At 46.2% G+C, this 26,814-nt stretch overlaps 1 protein-coding gene across 6 annotated transcripts in view; it reads left to right on the top strand.

The window, feature by feature from the left end:
- MAP2K5 (mitogen-activated protein kinase kinase 5) overlaps positions 1-25,204 on the top strand; it is a 268,775-nt gene extending 243,571 nt beyond the window's left edge. For 3 of the 6 annotated variants that reach the window (XM_030930285.1, XM_030930283.1, XM_030930282.1), the window contains one exon: positions 24,732-25,204. In XM_030930285.1, the coding sequence (XP_030786145.1) occupies positions 24,732-24,836 (105 nt within the window). In that variant the 3' untranslated portion in view covers positions 24,837-25,204. The remainder of the gene's footprint in view (positions 1-24,731) is intronic. The other 3 variants (XM_010363622.2, XM_010363621.2, XM_030930284.1) reach the window with 1 other exon arrangement.
- The last annotated feature ends 1,610 nt before the right edge of the window (positions 25,205-26,814 follow it).

Raw genomic sequence — 26,814 nt, 5'->3', positions numbered from 1 at the left:
TGTCTGGGGAGGCTTTGAGAATGGAGTGACAGGTGAGCTGGGACCCACGGACATTTGGGAATTTATGTGAGAATATTTTCTGCACAGATGTGTGAAAGGCAGCTTGTATCATAAGGAAAAGTACCAGAGCCTCTAATAGCCACACTAGCCAGTATTCATACTACAATTTATTTTCTCTAAACAAACTTGAAGAGATTGAACTAACAATTGCACCTAACTTGGGGCTGAAGATGAATCCAGAAAGGATCCTGTTTTATAATCTTTAGAAAATGGATTTATTATATAAGAGAAAACATTTTAAACAAGTTAGGGCATTCTTTCATCTGAGTTATCTCATTTGACCTTCACATGAACACTATAAGGATTATTCTTACTCCCATTTTATTGATACATAAACTGGGGCTCAGAGAGGTTAATTTCCTTGCCTAGAGTCACACAGCCAGGAAGAACACAGGACTGTCCTACTGCACAACATCAGAGCTATACCCATTGTTGCATAGTAGGCAGAGGATTGTTATTGTGGTTTAGAGAATTTCCGCTAACTCAAACTATTTCTTGCAGTTAGAAAAACAAAGCTAAATACAGATACAGGACCATGCAGAGAAACTTGTAGGATTTCAGCAGAGTGTGCTTGTGAAGCCAGAGCCCCAGTAGGATGCTTTGCTCAACTCCCTCCCAATGGTCCCTTCCACCTTAATGCCACTGGCTGCATCCGCAGGGCCATGGTTGAGGCAGAGAGCAGATGGCTGCACACACTCTCCACCCATCCCCAGGCAGCGGGGGGCCTGGTTGAAGCCGGAACCTCAGTAGAGACAAAACACAAAAGAGAAAGTAATTACCAACAGTTTGCCCTGGTCTGTTAGTTGGTTATCTGAGGGGAAGCTGTTAGAATTTATGTAATCATTGTTGTTTTGGTTTTGGCAAAAACTGAGGGCAGCGTGTGTCCTGACAGCTGTCTGGTCACAAACCTTTCCACCTTTCCACTTCTGCCATCATGGGTATAGAAATGGGCAACTTCCAAGAAATGATGTTCCTCGAGTTTGGGAGAAATTACCTTTAACTCAACAAACTTTTTACTGAGCACATTGTATGTGCAGAGGTGTTAGAGTTTAGCTGAACTCGGAGTATGGGCTGTGCACCTATGGTAGTTTGTTTGTTTGTTTGTTGTTTTTTCCCTGAGACAGGGTCTTGTGTCACCTAGGCTGGAGTGCAGTGACACGATCTTGGCTCACCGCAGCCTCAATCTCCCAGGCTCAGGTGATCCTCCTAACTCAGCACCTGCCCTTCCTGGACTACACATGAACAACACCATGTCTGGCTAATTTTTGTATTTTCAGTAGAGACGGGGTTTCCCCATGTTGCCCGGGCTGGTCTCAAACTCCTGACCTCAAGTGATCCGCTTGCCTGGGCCTGTCACAGTGCTGGGATTACAGGTGTGAGCCACCGCACCCGGCCCCAAACTGTTTCTTAAACACAGGAAGATAAGGAATTTGTGGCAGGATATAAATCAGGCCAGTCTGAAAACATTCTGTTTAGTTCAGCTGACATTTTTTTTGGAGCAAAACTTTGTGAATGAAGGAAGCTGCATGCGGTTCACATTGCAGCAAGGCTACTTGTCTCATTGCAGGCCAGCAGCAAGCAGTTCACAGGACAACTACTTAAGTGGCACAGCTATAGGGAATACAGAGGGCTATCAGACACTAATCCAGCAAACACAAATCCATCATACATACAAAGTAGTCAGGTCACACAAACAGGAAGCCAAACAATCAGGGTCCATCATGAAGGGAGAGGGGAAACAGCGAGGAGAAGACAACCCACAGATGTCCACACCCCAACACAGGTGCTGGAGGCGTGGGGGCAACAGGGGCCCTGGCATGGAGCCATGACCTCGCTCATCCTATGACCTTGATGGAAGGAGTGGAAAGGTAGAAGGGTTTGTGATCTGACAACTGACAGGACGTGTTGTGTGTAAAGCCTGGAGAGGCTAAGGATGGTCTTTCAAAGCTTGAAAATCCGTCTATCGTGTGAATGTGAGCCAAGAAGCAACCTGGGAAACCGGAAAGAGATTGAATTGGATATCAGAAAATATAGCTTCAAGTACAGGCACTACCTCTAGGAAACTGGGCAAGCAGCAGCTGTTTACTTAGCCCATCTGAGCCTGAGCTGCTTCATCTGTAAAATGGGGTAATGATACCAACCTCACACGGGGCTTTTAGTTGTTGGGTTTTTTTTTTTTTAACTTATAGAAGATAGAGTTTATGAAAGTGTTTGTAAACTATGAAGTGGGAGACATACGTGGGACATGAGGTCATTCAGCCTCTTTGGGTCATAATTTCCTCATCTGTCTGATGTTCCTGGGTATTTCCAGCTTGTTGCCTCTTGGAAGATACATGTGTTTAGGGAAGCTTAATGTGACTTAGAATAAATTATATGTATGTCGAATGTTTGCAGTTGGCGTACACTGAATTGGTAGTCTCTTGGAGCAGTCTCTGTGGTTGAAAATCCAAACAAGATGAAGCACATTCCTTCCCACTCACTGGAAGCTGTAACTTTTCATGTCTGCCCGTTATTATCGGTAAAACGTAATGAGCATCTTGTTGGAGAGAATTATTGTAAACCAGTTAATCAACAAGTATTTGTTGTCCAGGTCTGTGAGGTGCCTTGATGGGTTCAGAAAGAATATAAGAAACATATGGCCGGGCGCGGTGGCTCAAGCCTGTAATCCCAGCACTTTGGGAGGCCAAGACGGGCGGATCACGAGGTCAGGAGATCGAGACCATCCTGGCTAACACGGTGAAACCCCGTCTCTACTAAAAAAAAATACAAAAAACTAGCCGGGCGAGGTGGCGGGCGCCTGTAGTCCCAGCTACTCGGGAGGCTGAGGCAGGAGAATGGCGTGAACCCGGGAGGCGGAGCTTGCAGTGAGCTGAGATCCGGCCACTGCATTCCAGCCCAGGTGACAGAGTGAGACTCCATCTCAAAAAAAAAAAAAGAAACATCTGTGTCCTCAGGAGCAGACTAGACATGCCTATTGGCAGCATTTAGAGAAGGAAGGATGAGTGCCAAGCTGCTGGCTTGGGTGGTGCGGGAGCTCAGGGAACAGTAGCCGAGGGGCCATAGTAGTCAGTGAGGATGCCTGGCTCCGGCCCGAGTACAGAATTTGGAAAGTCGTGGTACAACAGAAAGCCAACTTCTCCCCTCCCTCTCCCTTCCTCTCCTAGCTGTCCATCCTGCAGCATGTTACTGAACGCTCCCCACCTCTGGGTTCCTTACCTACAAAAATAGAGTATCGCAAAGCGTGAAATTCAAGTGAGATAAAAATGTTAGACACTTAGCACAGTGTCTGGCATAAAATAAGTGTTCAATAAATGGTAACCATTTTTATCGTCATTGTCATTATCATCATCATCACTGCTAATAACAAGAGGGAAGACATTCCAGGGAGAGAAAATGGCACAGGCTGAGACCGGAGGGAACAAGGACAGTGAAGAACCCACCCTGGCCAAAGCAAGAAAGACCCTTGGAAATGATGGGGTAAAGTTAGCTGCATGGGGCCAGTGTGATCTGTAACGGCTGTCCACACCAGAGAGTAGGGGGCAGTTGGAAGCTCTTGTTGGTTCTTAAGCAGGGAAGTGGCTGGTCCATAATAGACAGATAGGCAGGCAGGGCAGACAACAGGACTGATTCCGCCTGCCCCAGGTGGGCCAGACCCTCTGGCTGAAGCTGATTCGTGCGTAGGAATGTCCTAACCCTTTGGCTGTTTCTCAGATTTTGCGAAGGTCTCTAGCCAAAAGAATGGGAAACCGAGTTCAGCGCTTGTAGCTGCTTGGCAGCATGTGACTTGTCTCTCTTTCTGCATCTTCTTTTCTGTGTCCTTTCTGTCACTATCAGGGAAAATCATTAGTATGCTAATCTAGCTAGCCATCATTTTAACACTGACCTTTGCTAACCTGCCTTTGCAATTTCAGGAACTATGTCTGACTTCTCTAAAAGTAACCTTAAATTGTAGTCTTGTAAGAATTCCAGTGCTGTATCCTTCACTCCTTCTTCTAATGAGGTTATGACCAAATGCTCATTATAATTGCTTTAGACTCCTTTTAATTTTCAAGCTTATTAATCATAAGAAGAGTTATTTAAAATTGCATAAATTAATCTTAGATTAAAAGCCCATCAAAGCCTCGAAACAATTAAGAATAAGTAGGATTTCCCTGGGGCAGCAAGTTTTATTTTAATATTGTAGTCAGGTGGATATCAGAACCTTGAAGTATGGTAGTGATTAATGTATGCAAAATTTAAATGAGATTTTTTAAATGGCAAATCTAAATCACATATTGACCTAACTGTAGGCCTTAACTGCATTGTCTGTCATATATTTAAACTGTTTACTAATCAACATTTTAATTACAGCATGTGCTGGCAGACCCTAGGACAAATAAAATCTAGCATTTAAAAATGTTACTGCAGTCTATTACCCAAAAATAATAAGGCTCTTAATAAAATTGGGAAAAATGGAGGAATGAGAAGACAGTAAACTTACTTGGCACAGCACCGTCCTAAGGTGTGGAGACTGTTCTGGATATTTCTCAGCCCCTGCTCTCACCTTGAAATTCTGCTGATCTCAGACAGCTTCCTCTTCATGGAACTGCAAGTGTGTTGCCTTTGATATTAATTTATATTTAATTAGGGAACTACTCGCTTTATATATTTGAGTCCCTGGTTGCAAGCATTATTTACTTAAACAATGTATAGCTCTGGGGTCCCCATGACTTCTCCCCGTTTTTTTTTTTTTTTTTTTTTTTGAGACGGAGTCTTGCTCTGTCCCCCCAGGCTGGAGTGCAGTGGCCAGATCTCAGCTCACTGCAAGCTCCGCCTCCCAGGTTTACGCCATTCTCCTGCCTCAGCCTCCTGAGTGGCTGGGACTACAGGCGCCTGCCACCTCGCCCGGCTAGTTTTTTGTATTTTTTAGTAGAGACGGGGTTTCACCGTGTTAGCCAGGATGGTCTCGATCTCCTGACCTCGTGATCCGCCCGTCTTGGCCTCCCAAAGTGCTGGGATTACAGGCTTGAGCCACCGCGCCCGGCCTTCTCCCCGTTTTTTATATGGAGATAAGATGTTTCCAGAAATTTGATTTGGCCTCAGCCAGTCAGCAGCCTTTTGTCCTGCCTTCCCTTCACCTCCTTGAATCATTGCCAGGTTATGCAGGCTGTGCCCAGGAAGGTGGCCTCAGGCTGTCTTAAGTTTGCAAAGTATTTCTCTATTTTGTAAATACTCTGCTTCATTATTGAAGGTAGATGGGTAAGAGAGTCACCTTGAGCAAGTTACTTCACCCCTGGAAACTTTAGTACCCACATGGCAAGGGGGATAATAGTGACCAATTTACTGTTTCTGTTTTTGAGAAAAGGCAAATAAGGTGAAGCACATAAGCACTTAACATAGTAGTTGAAAAATAATAGGTTCATAAGCAATGTTTATTCCTGCCATCATCATCATTTATTTGCTAAAACTAGTTTTTAAATTATGATTAAAAATTTGGCCAGACATGGTGGAACATGCTTATAATTCTAGCTCTTGGAGGACTGAGGCAGGAGAATCACTTTATCCCAGGAGTTCAAGACCCACCTGGGCAACATAGTGAGACCCTGTCTCTACAAAGATTTAAAAATTAGTTGGGCATGGTGGCACTGCCTGTAGTCCCAACTTCTCAGTATGCTGACATGAGAGGATCACTTGAGCCCATGAGATCGAGGATGCAGTGAGCCATGATCATACCACTGCACTCCAGCATGGGTGACAAAGGGAGACCCTGTCTCAAAAAAAAAAAAAAAAAAAAAAAAAAAAAACAGAGTACAGAAGGATATACAGTAAGAAGTTAGTCTCCTTCCAATCCTCCATACCATATCCTCCAGCCCCAATCTCTAGAGATAAGTATTGTTAATAGTAGCTTGTGTATCCTTCTAGAATTTTTAATTCTTTTTATTCTGCACCTTGCTTTTTTACTTAGTATGTCGTTGAGGTCTTTCCATATAATATAAAGATCAACCTCATTCTTAATGGCTGCATAGTATTCCATACTATGTATGTATCATATTTATTTATCCAGGACCCTGTCATAGAATATTTTGACCATTTCCAGATTTTTTTTTTATTAAGACAGTGCCCGTGTCTCTATGTATACATCTTTGTATACTGGATATGAGAATGTTAACTCTTCTTCATTTCTTCTGATATGAAATTATCAGATTTTAATCCTTGCCAACCCAATCAGTGGCAAAATGGTATCTCGTTGGCCAGGCGTGGTGGCTCATGCCTGTAATCCCAGCACTTTGGGAGGCTGGGCGGATCACCTGAAGTCAGGAGTTCAAGACCAGCCTGGCCAACATGGTGAAACCCCATTTCTACTAAAAATACAAAAATTAGCCGGGCGTGGTGGGGGCACCCTGTAATCCCAGCTACTCTGGAGGCTGAGGCAGGAGAATCGCTTAAACCTGGGAGGCAGAGGTTGCAGTCAGCCGAGATCGTGCCATTGCACTCCAGCCTGGGCAACAAGAGTGAAACTCTGCTTCAAAAAAAAAAAAAAAAGATCCTCAGAAATAATACCGCACATCTACAGCCATCTGATCTTTGACAAACCTGAGAGAAACAAGAAATGGGGAAAGGATTCCCTATTTAATAAATGGTGCTGGGAAAATTGGCTAGCCATAAGTAGAAAGCTGAAACTGGATCCTTTCCTTACCCCTTATACGAAGATTAATTCAAGATGGATTAGAGACTTAAATGTTAGACCTAATACCATAAAAACCCTCGAAGAAAATCTAGGTAGTACCATTCAGGACATAGGCATGGGCAAGGACTTCATGTCTAAAACACCAAAAGCAACGGCAGCAAAAGCCAAAATTGACAAATGGGATCTAATTAAACTAAAGAGCTTTTGCACAGCAAAAGAAACTACCATCAGAGTGAACAGGCAACCTACAGAATGGGAGAAAATTTTTGCAACCTACTCATCTGACAAAGGGCTAATATCCAGAATCTACAAAGAACTCAAACAAATATACAAGAAAAAAACAAACAACCCCATCAAAAAGTGGGCAAAGGATATGAACAGACATTTCTCAAAAGAAGATATTCATACAGCCAACAGACACATGAAAAATGCTCATCATCACTGGCCATCAGAGAGATGCAAATCAAAACCACAATGAGATACCATCTCACACCAGTTAGAATGGCAATCATTAAGAAGTCAGGAAACAACAGGTGTTGGAGAGGATGTGGAGAAATAGGAACGCTTTTACACTGTTGGTGGGATTGTAAACTAGTTCAACCATTATGGAAAACAGTATGGCAATTCCTCAAGGATCTAGAACTAGATGTACCATATGACCCAGCCATCCCACTACTGGGTATATACCCAAAGGATTATAAATTATTCTACTACAAAGACACATGTACACGTATGTTTATTGCGGCACTATTCACAATAGCAAAGACTTGGAATCAACCCAAATGTCCATCTGTGACAGACTGGATTAAGAAAATGTGGCACATATACGCCATGGAATACTATGCAGCCATAAAAAAGGATGAGTTTGCGTCCTTTGTAGGGACATGGATGCAGCTGGAAACCATCATTCTTAGCAAACTATCACAAGAACAGAAAACCAAACACCGCATGTTCTCACTCATAGGTGGGAACTGAACAATGAGATCACTTGGACTCGGGAAGGGGAACATCACACATTGGGGCCTATCATGGGGAGGGGGGAGGAGGGAGGGATTGCATTGGGGAGTTATACATGATATAAATGATGAATTGATGGGTGCTGACGAGTTGATGGGTGCAGCACACCAACACGGCACAAATATACGTATGTAACAAACCTGCACGTTATGCACATGTACCCTAGAACTTAAAGTATAATTAAAAAAAAAAAAAAAGAACTAGTAGTTGTTTTAATTTACATTTATTTTATTAAGTATGAGGATTAACACTTCTTTCATATGTTTATTGGCCACGTGTATTTTTTTCACATTCTTTGCCTGTTTTTCTGTTGAATGTGTTGTCTCTTCCTTCATCTTATTGAAGACTGATTTTTCCATCTAGACAGTGAAGGGGGTGGACACACAATTTCCAAGGCCCCTTCCCACTTCTGCAGTCTGTGGTCCAGGCCTGAGTGTCCTTTGGGCAGCTTTTATACTACCAAGGTGCTGTTTGCTCATGACCTTGTCGAGCAACATTGAGGTTGAATAGCCAGTAGCTGGGGGTAAACTACAAGAGAGTCGTTTTCTTTTCCCTTTGTTTAGTTGTGTATCTTTCTTCCAGTCTTAAAAAAGCAGGCTTGGAAATTGCAAGGCAGAGCTGGATTGAACTTCCTTTAAAGCAGCCTGTAGACATCAGGAATATTTATTTTTTCTATTTGTTTTAAGCCTGGGAAGACTGTGTGGTTTTCTCAACACTGTCCTGATGGAGCCCTGACCAGCAAGCGTGCAATGCCCCTAGCCCTAATGTGCCATTAATGATAGGTTAATGTACAGTATAATGTTTTTGGGACTACGGGTTCATTACACTTCTGAGTGTGAGGTCTTTCCACAGAGCGCCCAAGGTCCCATTGCATTATATCATGCAATAAAAATACCCTTTTCATATCACACACTAATAAACTGTATTTGAAATGCTGTCTGAGGGCACTGCCGTCTTGTCTATAGGCTGTGCACAAGTGCAACAGTTGGGATTCCTTTTTCCTATTTTGTGGTTTAGTTACATGGAATTCTAAACCCAGAAGTCTGGTCATTCTTGTTTTAAATGGGGAGCAAGTTGGGTCTTTAGGGCTGAGGGTCAGAGGAGGGGCTGTTTACTGAGTGGTGAGGGTCCTTAAGATGTGGAAAGCAGGGCCTTTAATTCTCTACTGCAGCTGTCAGGAGAGCCAGTCACATTAAAAAAAAAAAACGAAAAAAACGAAAAAAACCTATGTCCTAATGTCTGCCACACTTAGTGCTGAACATGTGTTAGCTGTTATAAAAATTTCCTTAGAAAAGGAGTATGAAAAGTACTGCAAAATTTAGGCCATTGGTAGTCATGACTGTGGAACTGCCTCTGGGCTAGGAATTTCACACACACTGTCCTCCTGTGAGGTTGATGCTGTTCTCCATATTTTGCAGAAGACAGAGTCAGAGCTAGGGGGAATAAGCTGTGTTGTAGAGAATGAAATCCACAGGACTCCTGGAAACCACAGGTAAATTATTACCTGTCTACTCAGACAGAGCCCCGCCATGAATAGTCCACCTGTGAGACATCTGAGCTACAGCTGGGCAGGAGCCAAGCATCTTCTTTTCAAATGCACGTGGCCCTAGTGCCCTTCTTAAGTTATTCATACTTTCCTGTGAATTGGCTTAATGTCAGCAGTTAGCTGGCATCAGATGATTTTGAAGCTTTGGAAGAGGAGATTCTTCTGCATTAAACAGGAAAAGGGGCATTGGAGTTGAGGGATGAGGCAAAGACTGAGGATTAAAGGGCTTCAAATCACCTGTTTCATATTTTCTCTAGGGCAGACTCTGTGACTTTGTTATGCAGGGGCTTGTATTGACCACTTGTGGAGTGGAGTGCAGGGAAAGACTGACCTGTGAAGGCCAAGAACCTCGAGAAACTTGGGCTCGGGCATCATTAACACCTTAGAGTGCAGTGTCCTTGTTTATAAAATAGGTTATCATTTACTTTCTGATAGGGCTTTTGGAGATCACGTGAACTAATGTAAATGAAAGCACCTAATGAGCACCTGGCACAGGGTAGGTGCTCACAACTAGCTGCCATTATATTGCACATCATCACAAAAGGCACAGGTTTGGGAGCTGACATCCAGTGCAAATCCCAACTCTACCTTGGCAAAATCCACAAATTGAAGGAAGTAACAGTAATGCCATCCGGCTACTTCATGGGGTTGTTGTGACACTGAAATAAGATAATGAGCTCGAAAGCCAGTTGGAGAATCAAAACCCCTACTCAAATGCTAGGTATCAGTAAATATAAGTATTTCTGTTTCCAAATCAACATATTCAAACTGGGTTGTCTTTAAATAAATATCCTTACAGCAAAGGCAATAGGGGGAGCTATTAGGAAGATTCACTGATCTGTTCCCCTCACCACCAGGGAGAATGTCATAGCTGCAACAAAGACTTACAATAGCACAAAGCATATAAAAGTCAGGGCAGTTCTTACCTCCTACCTCTTCATAACGACAAAGCACCAGGCAGAGGAGGGGCAGGGCCAGTTCTCTGCTCACCTGCATTGGTGAGAAGAGAGCCAGTACCTGCTCAATGTGGACAGTATTGCTTAGAACAGTGGTTGGAGGTCGTGTTTGCAAAAGGAGGTTGAGATCAAAGGAACGGTGTTGAAGGGTTGAGTTGGTCTGGTGGAAAAAACTAGGACGTTGCTAAGACCCTCTTGCAAAGGACTGGACCTTTTGGCTGTAGGCAAAGTTCCCTTAATTGTTATGAGAAGAGTATTTAAATTTCAAGGATAATTAGTTTTTCTTTCAAGGAGTATAGGGTTAGACTAAACCTTTTGTTTTCAGATGTGAGGACTTTGAAACACTTGGATACACCTCTCAGGGGTTAAATCTGTCTTTCGGGCTACCAGGACTTGAAAAATGTTGCTCTGTATCAAGAAAACCAGAAGTGACAAGTTCATTTAAAAAGCCTGGTTTGTCATTGTTTATCTAATTTTCGGGGTTGACACAGAAAATTAAACCAGCTGACACTCACTCTCTGACCGTCTCTCTGGCTCATTTCCCTGGTCCTTTCCTACCTGACCTTGCAACTACAAAATGCTCCAGACCCTAAAATATAAAACTTCCCACTGAGTTTCTGAGTCACCCTGCAGTCATTCCAAGATTATGTCATAGGATGTCATCCCTAATGGTATTAAAAATCAAGATGAAGTTATAAATCTGCTCTGTGAGGTATTTCTTTTTTCCCCCCGCTTTGACCATAAATCTTAAAAGTAATCAAACTCTCTGCAAAGAAGCCAAGGTAAACTTGGGCCCAAAGCGGCCCCATATGTCTTGACTGAATTCAGAGGATCGGCAGGCTTGTCTGTCCCTGTGAGACAGCATGGTGCTTCATGGCAGACTTACAGAAAAGTGGGCAAAGTGAGAGCCTTCATTTTGTTTAATGTGGATTTTCTTAATCTCACATGGCAACATCATAGGTGGATGAGCTGCTCCATGTAAGAAAATTATTCAGATAACTGTAGTGTATTCTTTATAAAATCAAACTTTAAACAATCACAAGCCAGAGGTCTTAAATGTATTATAACACTTCTCTATCCTCTTAAACAACTTACATGCATCAGGATTTAATCTTTTTTTAAATTAAATTTACTTCCAGCTACTCGGGAAACTGAAACAGGATCGTTTGAGCCCAGGAGTTCAAGGGTGTAGTGTGCAATGATTGTGCTTGTGAATAGCCACTGTGCTCCAGTCAGGGCAACACTGAGACCTCATCTCTAAAAAAACCAAAAAATTCTTAAACTCATTATTATGGTCATTGTCTATTTGCCATGTTTATACCAGTATCTCCTGATATTGACACAAGTAGGGCCATTTGTCCCTAGGCTGGTTGACCCCAAGCTGGTTTTTTGTTTTTGTTGTATAGTTTTGCTAGTAGATGTCATTTCTTGCTGCTGTTCTTGTTCCTCCCTTTAACAGACCTTCCTCTTCCCCTTCTGTTTGGCTGTTTCTCTTGTGCTTTCAGTTGGGAAATCAGATACTAAGCTTGTTAGAATCAAGTCTAAAATACAAGAAAATTGGCTTAAGGAAAAGCTTGAGGGACTACCTGAAATTAAAATGTTCAAGTTCTAGTTTAACTTCCAGATTCTTAGTCTAAGACAAGGGTGTCAAAGTATAGTGGCCTATAGATAGTCAAGTGCCCCTAAGTTTGGAAACTGGCCATTTCACTGCATAGAAAATATACTCTTTGATCATGTTGTATACAAATGTCCAAGTTTGAAGCAATATGATTATTTTCATCTTGAATCAGTAATTAAGGTGGACTTCAAACTACTGAGGTTTTATTTTCTGAGAGGACCAAAGAGTCATGAATGTGCCAAGGAAAAGTCCTTAGGTTCTAAAACCAGGCTTAGATCTAGGCACATAGAAGCTGCTCCGCACGTCCATAGTGAATCTTATTGAATTAAAGACCCTCGATAAAATAGACACAGCTACCATTAGAAGGAAGCTTGCAACTAAATAACTTTCTTAACAGTGAAAATAGACTTTGGTTTCATGAGGCTCGGCAGTGAAGGTGGCCAGCTTATTTGTAACCAACGTGTGCTCCCTCAGTCTTTCATTCTGCGCATGACCAGCAACACCACCTTGGAAAACACGGGTCACACCACTCACCACCATGGAAAACGCATTTCAGCCTTCTGTACATTTAATTTTCTTCAGCGTTACCTTGCAAACCATGTAAATCAATAACAGAATAGTTAAATACCACAGGTTCTTTGTGTTTTGTTTTAGAAAATATTGCTCAAGGCTAAGAGTGAGTTCTGTTGATGGTTTTTATTTGCTGCTGGGATGCAAAATGATCAGAATTTTCTAACAGTTTGCTTCCTTTTTGTGCATTTCCTTTTTTATAAAAGGGTGTGGTCTGTTTCAGATGGAAAACATTAGTTGCTAATAGCAGAAACTTGAGAATAATTGGTAATTTTAAGTCCTGTAGAAAACTAGACTAGGTCTGATGACTTTGACCTTTGTTATGCTCTTCTTCCAAATTTTCCCCAGCCAGCTCCCTGCACTCCTGACCCTCAGCAGCCCATTCCACTGAACTGAGTGAGGGTCAGAGAACGCTGGAACATCACAGCTGAAAATAGTTAAAAAAAAAAATTAAAAAAAAAAAAAAAAAGGTACTTCATTTAAGGTTATTTACCCGAAGTTTTGATGTCCAATGTCTTTAGCAATTTTTTCCTCTTTATTGTTTGTTGATTTGATAGCAGCAAAAATTTTCCACTTTGGCTCAGTCTTTGTGTAAATGGTTTGTTTCTCCGTTAAGGAACTAGAAAAGCTGTTACTAAGATTTTAAGGAGGTAGCAGCCTTTACTTAATTGACTGCTTCTTGAAATAAGATGAGACAATGGATATGAAGTGCTTTGAAAAGTTAAAACTATGATCCTAGGACTCTGAAACCTCTGACTCCCCTGCGGGGGGTGATGTTTTGTCAGCAGTCATTGGCACCTTGCCAGCCACCGCCATTATCACTTCTCCACTTATCATCTCACGCTCCCTTTCTGCTGCTGAGTTGTCATTCAGCATTTTTCAAATGTTGGCTTCATATCATTCATACGGTAGGCCCTTATTCTTTTTCAATTTTGACTGGATTTGTGGTTATGTATCTTTTTTCCCTTCTTGATATTTACTTGTTTTCCCTTTACCAATTTTGATCATCTTCATGACATCTTTCTATTTAATTCCTTCATGTTCTTTATTACTTGCCATCTTATTACTTCTTTAGGCATACTTTTTGTTCTTTTTATAATGTATTAAACACTTAGCTCATAAATTTTCAATATTTTTTCCTAACATATGCCTATAAAGCTATGAAGTTGCCTGCTGATATTGCTTTAGCTGCATTCAACAAGTATTTACATGCAGTGTTTTCATTGTCATTCAATTCTAAGTAATTTTCAATTTCAATTAGGATTTTTTTACACCAGATTATTTAGAAGTATTTTTTATCTCCAAATAGTGAAAGATGTTTGTTATCTTGTGGTTATTATCTAATTTTAATCCACTGTGGCCAAAGAGCATGCTATGTATAATATCAGATCTTTGTTATTTGTTTAGACTCCCTTAGAACATGGTCATTTGGTTTGTACCCCCAGTATTCTCTCTGCTTGAAAAGAGTATATGTTCTCGGCCGGGCGCAGTGGCTGACGCCTGTAATCCCAGCACTTTGGGAGGCTGAGGCGGGCAGATCACGAGATCAGGAGATCAAGACCATCCTGGCTAACACGGTGAAACCCCAGCTCTACTAAAAAAGTACAAAAAATTAGCCGGGCGTGGTGGTGGGCAGCTGTAGTCCCAGCTAACCAGGAGGCTGAGGCAGGGGAATGGTGTGAACCCGGGAGGCAGAGCTTGCAGTGAGCCAAGATCACGCCACTGAACTCCAGCCTGGGCGACAGAGTGAGACTCCATCTCAACAAAAAAAAGAGTATATATTCTCTAATTGTTAAATGCAATGTCCTATGGATGTCCTTTAGATCAACTTTATTGTGTTTCTCAAATATTTTGTGACTACTGATTTCCTACCTGCATTATATCTATCCATTTCTAGGAGAGGTATGCCACAATCTCCTACTACTACTGTGGCTTTGTCTGTTTCTCCTTGCATTCCTGTCCTTTTTTGCTTTATATGTTTTAAGGCAGTAATGTTAAGTTGCATATGTCAAAATATTGTGTCTTCATTTCAAAGTATGTCTTTTGTCTTTATGAGGTGATTCTATCTGTAATATATTTTCCTTCAAATTTTATTTTTGGTTGTTATTAATAGAGCTATGCCATCTTCTTTTGGTTAGTATTTGCTATGTTTGATTATCCTTTACTTCTGTGTTCTTTTACATGAATCTCTGCATTTCGTTGTTGATGTTTTAAATTTTAACTAAGGCTCTATTAATTGATTAATCATTTATATTTATTGTTTATTAATATACTTGAGGTTTTTTTTCCTACAGTCCTATTTTGTACTTTCTCTCTACTTTTTTTATTTCTTTTTTCTTCTTTGTCCATTCTATTGGAGTAAGGTTTCTTTAGGCCATTCTTGCATTAATACAAAGAAACCTGAGACCGAGTAACCTGAAAAGCAGTTTAGTTGGCTCACAGTTCTGCAGGCTGTACAGGAAGCATGGCTCCAGGCATCTGTTCAGCTTCTGATAAGGCCTCAGGAAGTTTACAATCATGGCAGAAGGCAACGGGGGAGCTGGCACATCACATGGCAAAAACATGGGCAAGAGAGACAGTGGGTAGTGGGGAGGTGCCACACACTTTTAAAGGACCAGATCTCGTGAGAACTCATTCCATTCTTGAGAACTCCACCCCCCGATCCAGTCACCTCTCACCAGGCCCCATCCCCAACACTGGAGATTATATTTCAACATGAGATTTGAGTGAGGTCAAATATCCAAACTATTTAATATATCCGGTTTTTCCCTTCACATTTAGTTTTACGTTGGTTTGGAAATCATATTCTGTTTCTGGCCCCTAATTGCTTATCCCTAAGTTAGCTTCAATTGTATATAATAAAAAACAAATAGCAGCTTAAACAAGACAGGAGGGTGTTTCTTACTCATGTAAAAGCAGACAGGAAGTAGGGTGCCTAGACTGATCTGGCAGCTCCTTAAGGGACATTCAAGCTCCAGCCAGCAGGACAGGAGGAAAGGGTGTAGAAATGCTTGCCCCTTCTTTTAAGGACAGAATTTCTAGGAACTGGTACACAGTTTATCTGTTCACATGGCGTTGGCCAAAACTGACCCGCAGGGAGGCTGGGAGTGCTGTTGCTCTGCAGGTGAGTGTTTCCTGCCCAAATCAGAACTCTTACCACAATGAAGAAAGGGAGAATGGATACCAGGGGCAACTAGCAGTCCTTACCACAGCCCCTTTTGCCCCAGACTTCGGGGTTTTACAGTTTCTCATCACTCCCTTCTTACATGTTATCACAGTCCAGAATTTCATTTCCCCTTGTTTTTAGATCTTCAAAATCATTACTGCGGTTGTGGCTTTATATCGTTACTGCTTGTTCACATTTATCCACATGCTTGCCAGTTATTCCTCATTGTGATTGCATTCCTTCGGAGGTTTCTTTTCCTTTCTGAAGTACATCAAGAGTTCTGTCAGTATGGTCTGTGAGTGGTAAAACAGTCTGAGTTTTTGTTCTAGGATTGGCTTCCCTTTGCCCTAACTCTTGATTGTTAGTTTAATCGGGTTTAGAAGCTTAGGTGGATAATTTCTCCCGAGTACCTTGGAGATACTCTGTTGTCCTCTAACTTCTACTGTTGGTGGTAAGAATCTACTGACTGCCAAACTGCTACCCTTTCTAGGCAATATGTGTTTCTCTTTGGTGCTTTCATTTTCACTATAGTTTTTCTAGGTATAGATTTTATATTTATTTTACTTGGAAATCACTGTGGTTTTTTTAATCTGAGAATTCACATCTTTCATTGTTTTTTTTGTTTGTTTGTTTTTGTTTTTGTTTTTGTTTTTTTGAGACAGAGTCTCGCCCTATGGCCCAGGCTAGAATGCAGTGGCATAATGTCGGCTCACTGCAACCTCCGCCTCCCAGGTTCAAGCAGTTCTCCTGCCTCAGCCTCTGGAGTAGCTAGGATTACAGGCCACCACACCTGGCTAATTTTTGTATTTTTAGTACAGACGGGGTTTCACCATATTGGGCAAGCTGGTCTCGAACTCCTGACCTCAGGTGATCCACTCACCTCTGCCTCCCAAAGTGCTGGGATTACAAGCATGAGCCACCATGCCCGGCCTAAAATGTTTTCTTACTCAAGAGGTAAGGAAAGGAGAGGACAAGGGAGAATCTATCCTTCTGAGCATTGTGTCTTTAAACCTCCATCACCACACAGCCATCACCCCGAGAGACAAACCTTGAGCATCTAGACACTTGTCACTGGCCCCATATTCAAGACGTGGACATGCTGCAGACTCCGCCTTTCAGGGGTGAGTCCTTAGTATCATCTGGAGCAGGATGCCCACTCTCCTCTGGCATCCTCCCTCCTGATTCCTCTGGGCATCTGCATGGCCCAAAACTGCCGGAGGCAGCCAGCATGTCCCCCACTGTACAACCTGCCCAGTCCTTTCCAAGGCCCCTGCCAGAGCAGCCACCACAGCCCCCTTTAAACAGGCCAGTGGCATCATCCTGCCATTCACAAGGATCAGCTTCCTCAGACAGACTCATGAGTGGCAGTACCCCAAGTGTCTACCCACCTCACCCTGGCTCACTGGAGTCGTCCTGTGCCCCACCCAACACCGTGCGACACTGGTCCTGCAGCTGCTTTGTAAGGACAGGCCCTAGAATGACTCACGGATACCTCTGGAACCATTTTGTTCTCCCAGTGGGCCATTTCTGGTGTGTTACTCTGTGTAGGAACACAGATCTGCTCAGATGAAAAGTGGAGAGCTTCTTGACCCCCTTAGATGCCTGTGTACTGTCTAGGATGGCTAGAGGTACGCAATTTGCTGCTAATAATGGAATATTTGGGGGAAAACATCTATTTCTGTAGCAATTATGAAGGATAAACTCAGGAAGGTTGATTGAAACAACATGTCACAGCTGCACACCACTTCCCAGGTCTTAAAAGGAAATGAAAGGCTAGCAAGGAACCCAAACCCCCAACCATGGAAAAGCTTTAGAAATCAGAGGCCGAGAAAGCACGTTCTCAGAACAAATGCCTTGTGTGGGGAGCTCTGCATTCGTGGCATGTGCCCAGGTATGCTTGCTGGGTGGACAGGAAGACTTCACATCTTTGGTGCAAGCACCTCCTCTCACCACTGTGCCCCCAAGTGCAGGACCTGCGCTCTGTGTGGAGGAATAACCATCACGTGCCCAGTGTATATCTGTGAAGCACCGCCTCAGGGTCAGGTGATTTCATTTGGTCCTTAGAACCCACTCGGGGAGGAAGAGAGAGCAGGTGGTATTCGGTGTGGGTAAGGAAGCTGCAGACAGCTGCCTTGTGTTCAAAACCAGCTGACAGATGAGACCCAGAAATGATGGAGATAAAGTATCAGCTTCTATACAAATCTGGATTGGAGGATGTATTTACAAGTGTGGCCCCAGTGGCCTCGCTAAGCAGAGGTAAACAACTGCAGGCCTCCTGCAGGCTTAGAGCCTGCCTGGAGGCTCGGCATGAGATGGCAGGCCAGCCAGACCCACCCGGTGGGCCCACCCGCCCAGTGTTGCCACTCCCTCCCTGGGGACAGGGCTCAGGAGTATTACAACAGCAGCAGTCCTTCCACATAGAATGAAGCCAGGGGAAGGGAGGCCCCCTCCACTCTTTAGTATTACCTCTTTTATAGGCGAGGCCTTAGTGGGATGGCGAGGGGAGAGCTGACTGACTCTTAGCCAGGAGCCCTTGCAGTCACCCCACACAGGGTACGGGGCGGTGGGGAGATTGTTATTGTGATGCTTTGGCTTCCTCTTGTGGAGTCACTTATCAGGGACCCTCCTTCCCTGACCACTCCTGTTGATTAGCCTGGCCACGCCCAGCCTGGAAGGAAGAGTTGGCCCCAGGGATAGTTATGATTTATTATCACATGTAATTAATATGATCAAGCTGCCAACTGTCCTGCCACTTGTCAGCAATTCAGCAGACATTGGAAATCTGTACATCCTTCCATAAATTATTTAACTTCTCTAATCTGAAGTTCTCTGTGGGGTAAGTAGAGATCAGATTCGTAGCTTTAAATCTTTAACAGTGGAACATGTTTTATTATGTAAAATTAATGCAAGACTTCAAAATTAATGTAGAAGTGGGGGGGGGGTTAGCATGAATGTATTAGTATCCATTGTAGACACTTCTTTTTAAAGTCATCCATGAGACTTAAAGGACACAAATTCTGAGAGCCAGGGTCACGGGGGCTAGTAGTAATCTCATATCTACACTCAGCTTATTTCTGTATATTGTCTCAGTAGCACAGTGTCAAGGAAATCTTCACTCACCCAGTTGCCTTCCCAACTTAGGCATCCGTCAAACCAATGTAGATGCTTAAGAGAGGAATAGCAGAAACGTTTTATTTTACAGTTAGTCACTGACAGCAATGACCAGCTGTTCATATGAATTGCTTATGGTAAATATATTGGTCAGACAAATGGTACTCAAAACTTTTGGGAACTGACACCATCAGAAACTCAGAGCCATGGACCACACTGCATCCCCCACTGCAATGTACGTGATGGGGCTCAGTGTACCTGGGCTGTGGTGCACTCACACAGCTTTACACATGCATGCGTACGTCCTGAGTGGACATCTTTTTTCAAATGACCAGTGTGCCACAGCAGCCCTCTTAGCCCAGGCTTGCCATATAAGAAGCTGAATAATATGCACAGATCTAAGTGGACTCTAAGAGCTGCAAAAAGTAACACCACAGTATGAGGTAACAGTATTCAGTGTAACTCTTTGACCATAGTTGAGTGTATGTTATTTTTTTAATCAGTTTTTAAAACTGTAGCTAAAAAAATTCTTAACAGAAATTGAAACAGCTGCAGAGCCCCCAAAACACATCACACCCTATGGCTCCCCTGGACTGAGATCCCATCTAGTCCTAACACTCCATTAGTGTGAGAAGGGACAGAAGGGTTACCACAGCCAAGCAGGCTGGAATCCTAAAGGGAGATGCATAGAGCCTTTAAGCAAGGTTCACAGGTCCGACAAGGAAAGACAAAGGGATGGGCAGTAGGTTGGCATTTGGAGGTCCCTTCGGCCTCTCAGATCACCATTTACAGGGCAGTCACCTGATCACAGGGCTGCCCTGTCCAACGGCAGTTTGTTGGACTCTTTACTAGGCCAGGCTTACTGCTTCAACAGGTTCCTGGGTCCTTGGCCTCCTATCCCATGCAGCATCCTTGGTGGGAGAGGAGGTGCTTGGTGCTCACCCTGAAGGAGAAGTCCTGTGGTCCAGAGAGCCACCAAATGTCTAGAGCAGCCACAGCTTATGGAGGCATCTCCCCAGAGAGACACCACCAGTAGGCAGGCAGTGTGGTGTCTTCCATGGTAGAAGAGTGTCCTGGGTTAAAACTCGAACTCTACTACTTTCTCCATGACCTTGCCCCATATCATCAAGTTTTCCTAGAGCTGTAGTTTCCTTTATAAAATGGGGGTGCCAGGAGGATTCAAGAGAGCTGTGTGCAGATGTAAGGCATTCAGCCAGTGCCTGTACACAGCAAGTGCTCAGTGAGTAGATGTATACGTACAGAATATATAAGTCACCTTTTCATGAGGGCCTACCACATGCAGGCATTGCACCAGGCCCTGCAGCCACACCAGCAAGTTACTAATTCTTCAAATGCATGATATTCTCTAGAAAGTTATAGAAAGAGATGAAAAGTATGGGGACCCCAAATAGTTACATTCCTATTTCGGAAGAAGCTCAAAGCCCAACTAATGGCAGACAGAGAGGTGTCACTAAATGAACACTGGACTGGAAGTCCAGCCCCACAAGCCTCAGGCAGCACTCACACACTACGGCAGGCTCGGAGCCTCCATTCTTGTCCACACAACCAGCACACCATGCCCTGCCCCCCTGCCTCCACGTGGGAGGGGCCCGGGAGTGTCCTGCTGTCAGTCCATCAGGAAGGCATCTCACCACAGGGGATTAGGGACGTTAGTACAGAGGCAAAGAGTCAAACTAGTGACACACTGACTAATGCCCAGGTGGAAGAGGGAGTGGTGAGCAACTACAATTCATCTTCATGACTGTGATGTTTTCACCAATGTCCCTCATTGTGCTTCTCAGCCCCTTTGGTGAGGGTGTCTGCCCAGGTGATGCTGGCACCTCCCCGACTCTCCCCTGTGTCCCACTTTTGGAGTCATCCTGCCTCTGGCAGCCCTATTCTTTTCCCTTCATTGTGTCTCCATCTTTTGTGGCAAAGTCTGTGGACCATAATAACTTCAACCGTCGTCAGTTTAATTGTCGCAATTGGCCCTGAGAGAATCCAGGGAATGAGAGCGGCTCTCACTGCCTGGTGATGAGGCAGCAAGATCTTTCAGCCTTTCCAGCCAGGCACTGCCAGGCTCCACAGACGTGACTGTGCAGGAATGGTGCTAACATGCTTTCTGCGTGTAGGACAGAGGTGTAGATGCCTGGGGCGGTCACCGTGGGTGGAAGATGCTCTTGACAAGTGTGTGTATTGGTGCCTGTGCTTCCATTGTTCCTTGTAGCCTGATGGGACTGCAAGAGCTTGCCTGCACCTGGATTCCTCTGCCTGGGAGGGATGTACGTTTCACCCAAGCCCAGAGGAGGGACCAGCCGCAGGGGCTGGAGACTCTGCAAGAAGCTTCGAGGTTGGCTCTCTGATTGCAGGTATAGGAGAGCAAGGCATTTGGAGTCAGGAGACCCATGTTCTGGTTCTAGCCCAACTGCCTAGTTGGTTGCCCTTGGGCAATTTCTACACACTGAGTGTCAGTTTAGTCTTTGGCGCAATGGAGATACATAGCTGTGTGTGGGCCACAGTGAGCATGGGAACCAGTGGGCACATCAGGACAAACCTTTGGCAGGTGCCCAGCACGCAGCACTCCTTGTCCAAGTCAGTCTCTTGCAGGGTGGTGTAAAGCATCACAGATACAATGTGCCTCATCAGTAATATGAAGGAGGTGGAGTCACCTCTCAGCTGGATTTGGTATTATTTGGTCTGCTATCTCCATCCATCTCTAGGAGTCTGGCCTTGCCAGGATGCCTAGAGCATCTGGTTGTGTGGAACTCGGGCATCTCTGGGTGGCCAAGTGAGTTTTGTGCTTCCTCCCAAATTCTCCATCAGATTTTGTTTGCTTGCTAAACTCATGAGGAATGCCTGCGTTGTGCATGTCACAGGGTTAAGGGCGTCAGTTACAGTCTAGGAGGAAGGAGAGAACCACACCGGCCAGAGTCCCAGGGGAGCCAGGCCAGCCCCAAGAATACTCCAGAATAGAAACCAGGAGACACGAGCTCAGTGCCAGCTCCTAACCCCCCTCTTCCCTCCCTGGGCCTCAGTGTCCTCTCCTCTAAAATGGGGGTCATGGTGTATTTTCCCTGAATCCCATGCAGGGCTGATGGGAGGAGGGGGAGTCATTGACTCTCCCAGTATGTCCAAGGGACAGTGCTGATAGAGGTCAAGACCTGGGATGGTCTAGGCTTGCAGCCTGCACCCCTGATGGTACCTCTGGCTAGGCAGGCTTGAGTCGCCAAGGTAAAAACAAGATGATGGGGAATTGCAATCTGAATACTGATTCTCCCTCCTCTATCCAGGAAGAGCCCAGGGCAGTGGGTTTGGGTTACAGACTTGTGGTTCAGTCCCATGCCTGGGAGCTCAGGCAGGTCAGCTGTGACCCTGCAGCCTCCATCAGTAAAGTGGAGGCGATTGTGCCCACCTATGTGAGTTAACACTTCTTTGGCTGCAAATAACAGAAACCAGCCCCAGCCTGTGAGGTGCCTCACAGGATCCTGTGACCGTGTGGACCCTGCAGGCAGAGTCGCTGCCAGGCTCTGGGTATAATGACCCCAGGGTCTCCAGTGCCGTCAGGACCCCCTCCTGCCTGCCTCTGGACAGCATCTTCTGCTCTTGGGCCCTGCACACTGGCTTTTTCTGTGTGTCCAGTCAAATGGTGGTGAATGGCTGCCAGCAGCTACCAGGTCCACAGGCCACAGCCTAGGACGCTGGGTCCCCTCCATGTCTGTCTGCCCCCTGTGATTCTCTCTCTCAGGCAACCACCCTAAACCAATCAACAGTGGCTGGGGACAAAACCATTGGGTCCAGGTCGCTTCCCTTGCAGGTGGGGTAAAGTGTCAGGGATACAGCGTGCCTCAGCAGCAGCAGGAGACGAGTCATCTCCCAGCCAAGGAGGGCAGGAGAGGCTGGCGTCTCCACCAGAGCCGAGGATGGGGCAGCCAAGCAGCCCTCTCCCCTCGCCTACCGGGGCACTTGGGCAAACTGTCTCCCTGCAGTGTGGCCATCCGCCCTTCTGTAACGTGGAGGAATGCCTCCACTCCCCCTCCTGCTGTTCCGCTCTGCTTGTTCCAGAACAGATGATAACAGAGATGGAGCATATGGGCCCCAAAGTCACCCGGCATTCTGGGAAAGTGACACTGTGTTACCCCGGGCTTGGGGGGAGGGGCCTGTCACTCCTGAGCACAGCTTCTCCCTTTGTTCTTTAGAAGGGCACGAGGTCGCCCCTCCCAAGCCTCCTGAGAGGAAGTGTGCATGCTTGGACTTTGGGAAGGATTTCCTCTGTCTAGGCAGCAATTTGGGAAAGCAGCCATGGGGTGGGCATATATATGGGGAGGAGAACATGTGGAAGCCAAAATCCAGTCCTTCCTGGGCCTCTCCTGCCTCAGGCCCCAGGCCAAGCCTCTGCCACCCACAGGGCCACACCCAGCCTGGCCTCCATGGCCCCTGTGCCCTTAGGGGTCCCACAGATGTGTCAGGAGCCTCCAAGAGTGCCCTGAGCAGATTATGGGAAGTGCCCAGCTGGGCTCCAGGCCTAGCTCCACCCCAGCCTCAGCAGGTCCCTGCCTGGGGTTGGGTGCTTTGGCACCTTCGAAGCCAAGTTTCCTCCTCCTCCTCACAGCTCTGACTGCTCTGTGTGCCTCTGAGCTAGACTCACACAGGGTGTCCCCAGGGCAGGTTTCCCAACCTCGATTGGGAAGGTTGGGGGCAGGCACTGCATCAGCCTAGGGTGAGGCGGCCTGGGCATTCTTCTCCTGTCCCCCACAGGTCAGACCTGTGGTCCAGAGGGGCCATGCAGACACTGAGGTTGGGACAGCCAGGGTCCACATCCCTCCTGGCTTTGTGATGAGCTCATGGCGAGGCTGTGTGGCTCCTTAAGCAGCCTCTCCAGGGCTACAGTCAAGGCTGGGGTGTGTTGGGAAAGCAACCCTGAAAGCCCAGCCCACCCTGTGCAGGCGGAGGACAGGCCCAAGAGGGGCTGAGAAAGCTGGAGGGAGAAGAGCTGGAGGGATCAAGGAGGAAGCGGCCGCTAGACGGGGAGGGAGAAGAGCTAGGGGGAGACACAGAGCGCCCTCATCTTCCCAATTCTCTCTCCTCACTATGGCTCCCCGAGTCTCACCATGCAAGCTGCACAGTTTTGGGTGGGAGAGGAAGCCACCAGGTGTAAGTTCCTAGGCAAGAAGCCGCTTGGTGAAGAGGAGGAAAGAGAAGGCTTTTCACTTTTCCTTTCACCTCTGACTTGTGGCCTGGCAACCTGGGGTTGTCCCTGCTTTTTTCTGACCTTCCCTGGGAATTCCCAGGAGGCCCTAAGATTGTGGATGTAAATCTTTGTGCTTCAGGACAGCAGAGAAGAGAACTGGCTAAATAGAACCTGGCCTGCCTGTGTGATAAGTGGGTTAGAACCAGAGGCAGGCCACAGGGCAACAGGGCCGCCCCTCCAGAGTCCAGCCCCCACTGGAACTTCTCACCAGAAACCCAGTGATCCTGTGCACAGCCCAGCACATTCCTCCCCATCCCCCTTCCCCTGACATGTTTGCCTTCCCTCCAGTTACAGGTAGTGACTTCTTTATAGCAGAGCTGTAGACAAAGGAGAAAGCTAAAAGGGATTGACATAGCCTCTGACGAGATGATTCTTTGGTCTCTGGGCAGCAACTGAACCGGAAAGCTGGCAACAGTGCCAGGCCTTGGCCGACGGGCCATGCGAGTGATGCTGGGCAGAGGAAGGGCCAGGCAGAGTGTGCAGTGAAGACAAGCTCTCCCCCTTAAGCACCTTCCAGGCTAGTGCAAGCCTCAGGAAGAGGTGGTAGAGTCTGAGATGTGCCAGCCAGTGCTCCAGACGGTTGGTACTGACTAGTATGTCACTGCCCGTCCCTGGGCCTCAGTTATCTAGGCCGTGAAATGGAGCTGATAGCCTCCCTCGTTACCTTACAGGGTTACTGGGGAAAGATCAGATCCAGGCTGAGGGCCCTGGAAAGTGCAATGAGCGCTGGAGTCCAAGGACTGCCTGTCACAGCCTCCTCTCTTCCCCGCAGGGCCACCCATTCATCGTGCAGTTCAATGACGGAAACGCCGCCGTGGTGTCCATGTGGGTGTGCCGGGCGCTGGAGGAGAGGCGGAGCCAGCAGGGGCCCCCGTGAGGCTGCCGCAGGGCGCTGAAAGCCCCGGACCGGTCACCAAGGAGAACAACCCACCTGTCGCCCCTCTCCGTTCGCTGCCTGCACCAGAAGAGCTTTGCTGGGCCCTGGCTTCCCTGCCTTCGCCTTCACCCCTGCCAGCAGGTGGCCTTGCCTGGGGAGCCCCACGTGTGGCCTGCCCCACCAGGCCATCCCCATATCTTCTGGTCTGAAGGGGCTGACGCTGGCAAGGGAAGTAAAGGGTGGGGCATCGAGAATGGAGGTTCCTAGGGTCCCTGCCCACTTCTGTTTTCCTAATGTTTTTCTCTGTAAAGGGTCAGGCCCATCAGCATCACTGATGGGAATAAAAGTATTACTGCTTTGTGACAACCTCTGCCATAAGAGTTGTGTTGCCCAGTGGGTCTGTCACCCCCTAGGGTCATAGCAGAGACATCTAGCCATGGAAGGTTGACACTCTCCATAGGGTGCCGCATTGCTAGGGAGCCGCTGCCCAGCTGGGCTTCTATCTCATGGGTGGGATTAGTGCTATTACAAAGGGTGAGTTTGGGGCCAGGCACAACGGCTCTCGCCTGTAACCCCAACACATTGGGAGGTCAAGGCAGGAGGATTGCTTCAGCCCAGGAGTTCAAGACCAGCCTGAGCCAACATAGTGAGACCCTGTCTCTACCAAAACTTAAAAAATTAGCAGGGCGTGGTGGTGCATGCCTGTGGTCCCAGCTACTTGAGAGGCTGAGGTGGGAGGATCCCTTGAGCTCAGGAGATCAAGGCTAAATGAGCCGTGATGGCACCACTGCACTCCAGACTGAGTGACAGTGAGACCCTGTCTCAAAAATAAATAAATAAAAATAGCGACCTGTGAGTCAATTATTTTGATAGGGGTTTTATATGTTACTAGCAGCTAGTATTATGCCAACTAATGTAGGCCTTTGCATTTGGTGCCTGGAGCACACTTCCCCCGTGCATCCACATGGCTCACCTCTACACCCTTCAGGTCTCAGCTCAAATGGCATCTCAGTGAAACCTACCTAACCACTCTAAAATTGCAACCCTCCTGCACCTGCCCTGGGCCAGCATGTGCCCCTCACTTGCACCATTTTCCTCTACTGCATTCAGAACTGTGTGACACATCACTAATTTTACTTATTTTCTCTTCTGTCTCCTTCTTCCCCTGCCCTCCATTAGAATGCGGTCTCCACAAGGGCAGAAATTCTGATCTTTTTCACACTGTATCCCCAGTGCAAAGAGCAGGGCCTTGGCTGTGCACAATAAATGTGTGTGGGTCAAATGGCCAAAATGGTGGAGCTGTGACTTCCAGTCCATGCGCAGTCCAGTGCCCCATGGAAGGGCACCCTATGTGAGGCATCACATGCTTCCCAGGGCAGAGTGGGCTCGTCATCATCTTAGGAACGCTTTTCAAGGCACAGGCCCCCAGCTTTCTCTGAGCACCTGCCATTTCCCCGGGGTTAGTAAGGTCACAGAATTGGATGGGGCCCCTGGCAGGAAGACCCTGGCCCAGTACTCAGGGCAGGGAGAACTGCAGGCAGTGTGCATGATGGACTTTCTCAGGAAGAGGCGCTCAGAGAGTGGAGAAAGCTCAGTGGCTCCCACACGGGGCTGACTACCCTGGAAAGTGAATCAGCCACCACCCAGACTAACGCGCATCCTCATTTTGAGAAGATCCATCCAGCAAGCTGGTCAGCCTCAAATCCAAAGTCAAGGGCAGTAGGAAAAGTGAGCAGGTACCTTGCTGGGCAGTGTGCTTAGGGCTTACTGTATCAACTCGTTTAATCCCCACCATGATCCCAGGAGGTAGATAGTGATACAATTATTCTGCCCATTTTACAGATGAAGAAACTGAAACAGAGAGACCAGGTGACCTACCCAAGGTCACCCAACAAGTAGCAAAGCACTGTTGGGATCCAGAGCCCCACTCTTAGTCACGGCTCTGATAGTCAACTCCACACACACAGAACACATACGT

The sequence above is a fragment of the Rhinopithecus roxellana genome, chromosome 5, assembly GCF_007565055.1.
Source record: "Rhinopithecus roxellana isolate Shanxi Qingling chromosome 5, ASM756505v1, whole genome shotgun sequence".
Taxonomy (NCBI): Eukaryota; Metazoa; Chordata; class Mammalia; order Primates; family Cercopithecidae; genus Rhinopithecus; species Rhinopithecus roxellana.
The sequence above is the reverse complement of the archived record's forward strand: the minus strand, read 5'-3'. Positions and strand labels throughout refer to the sequence as shown.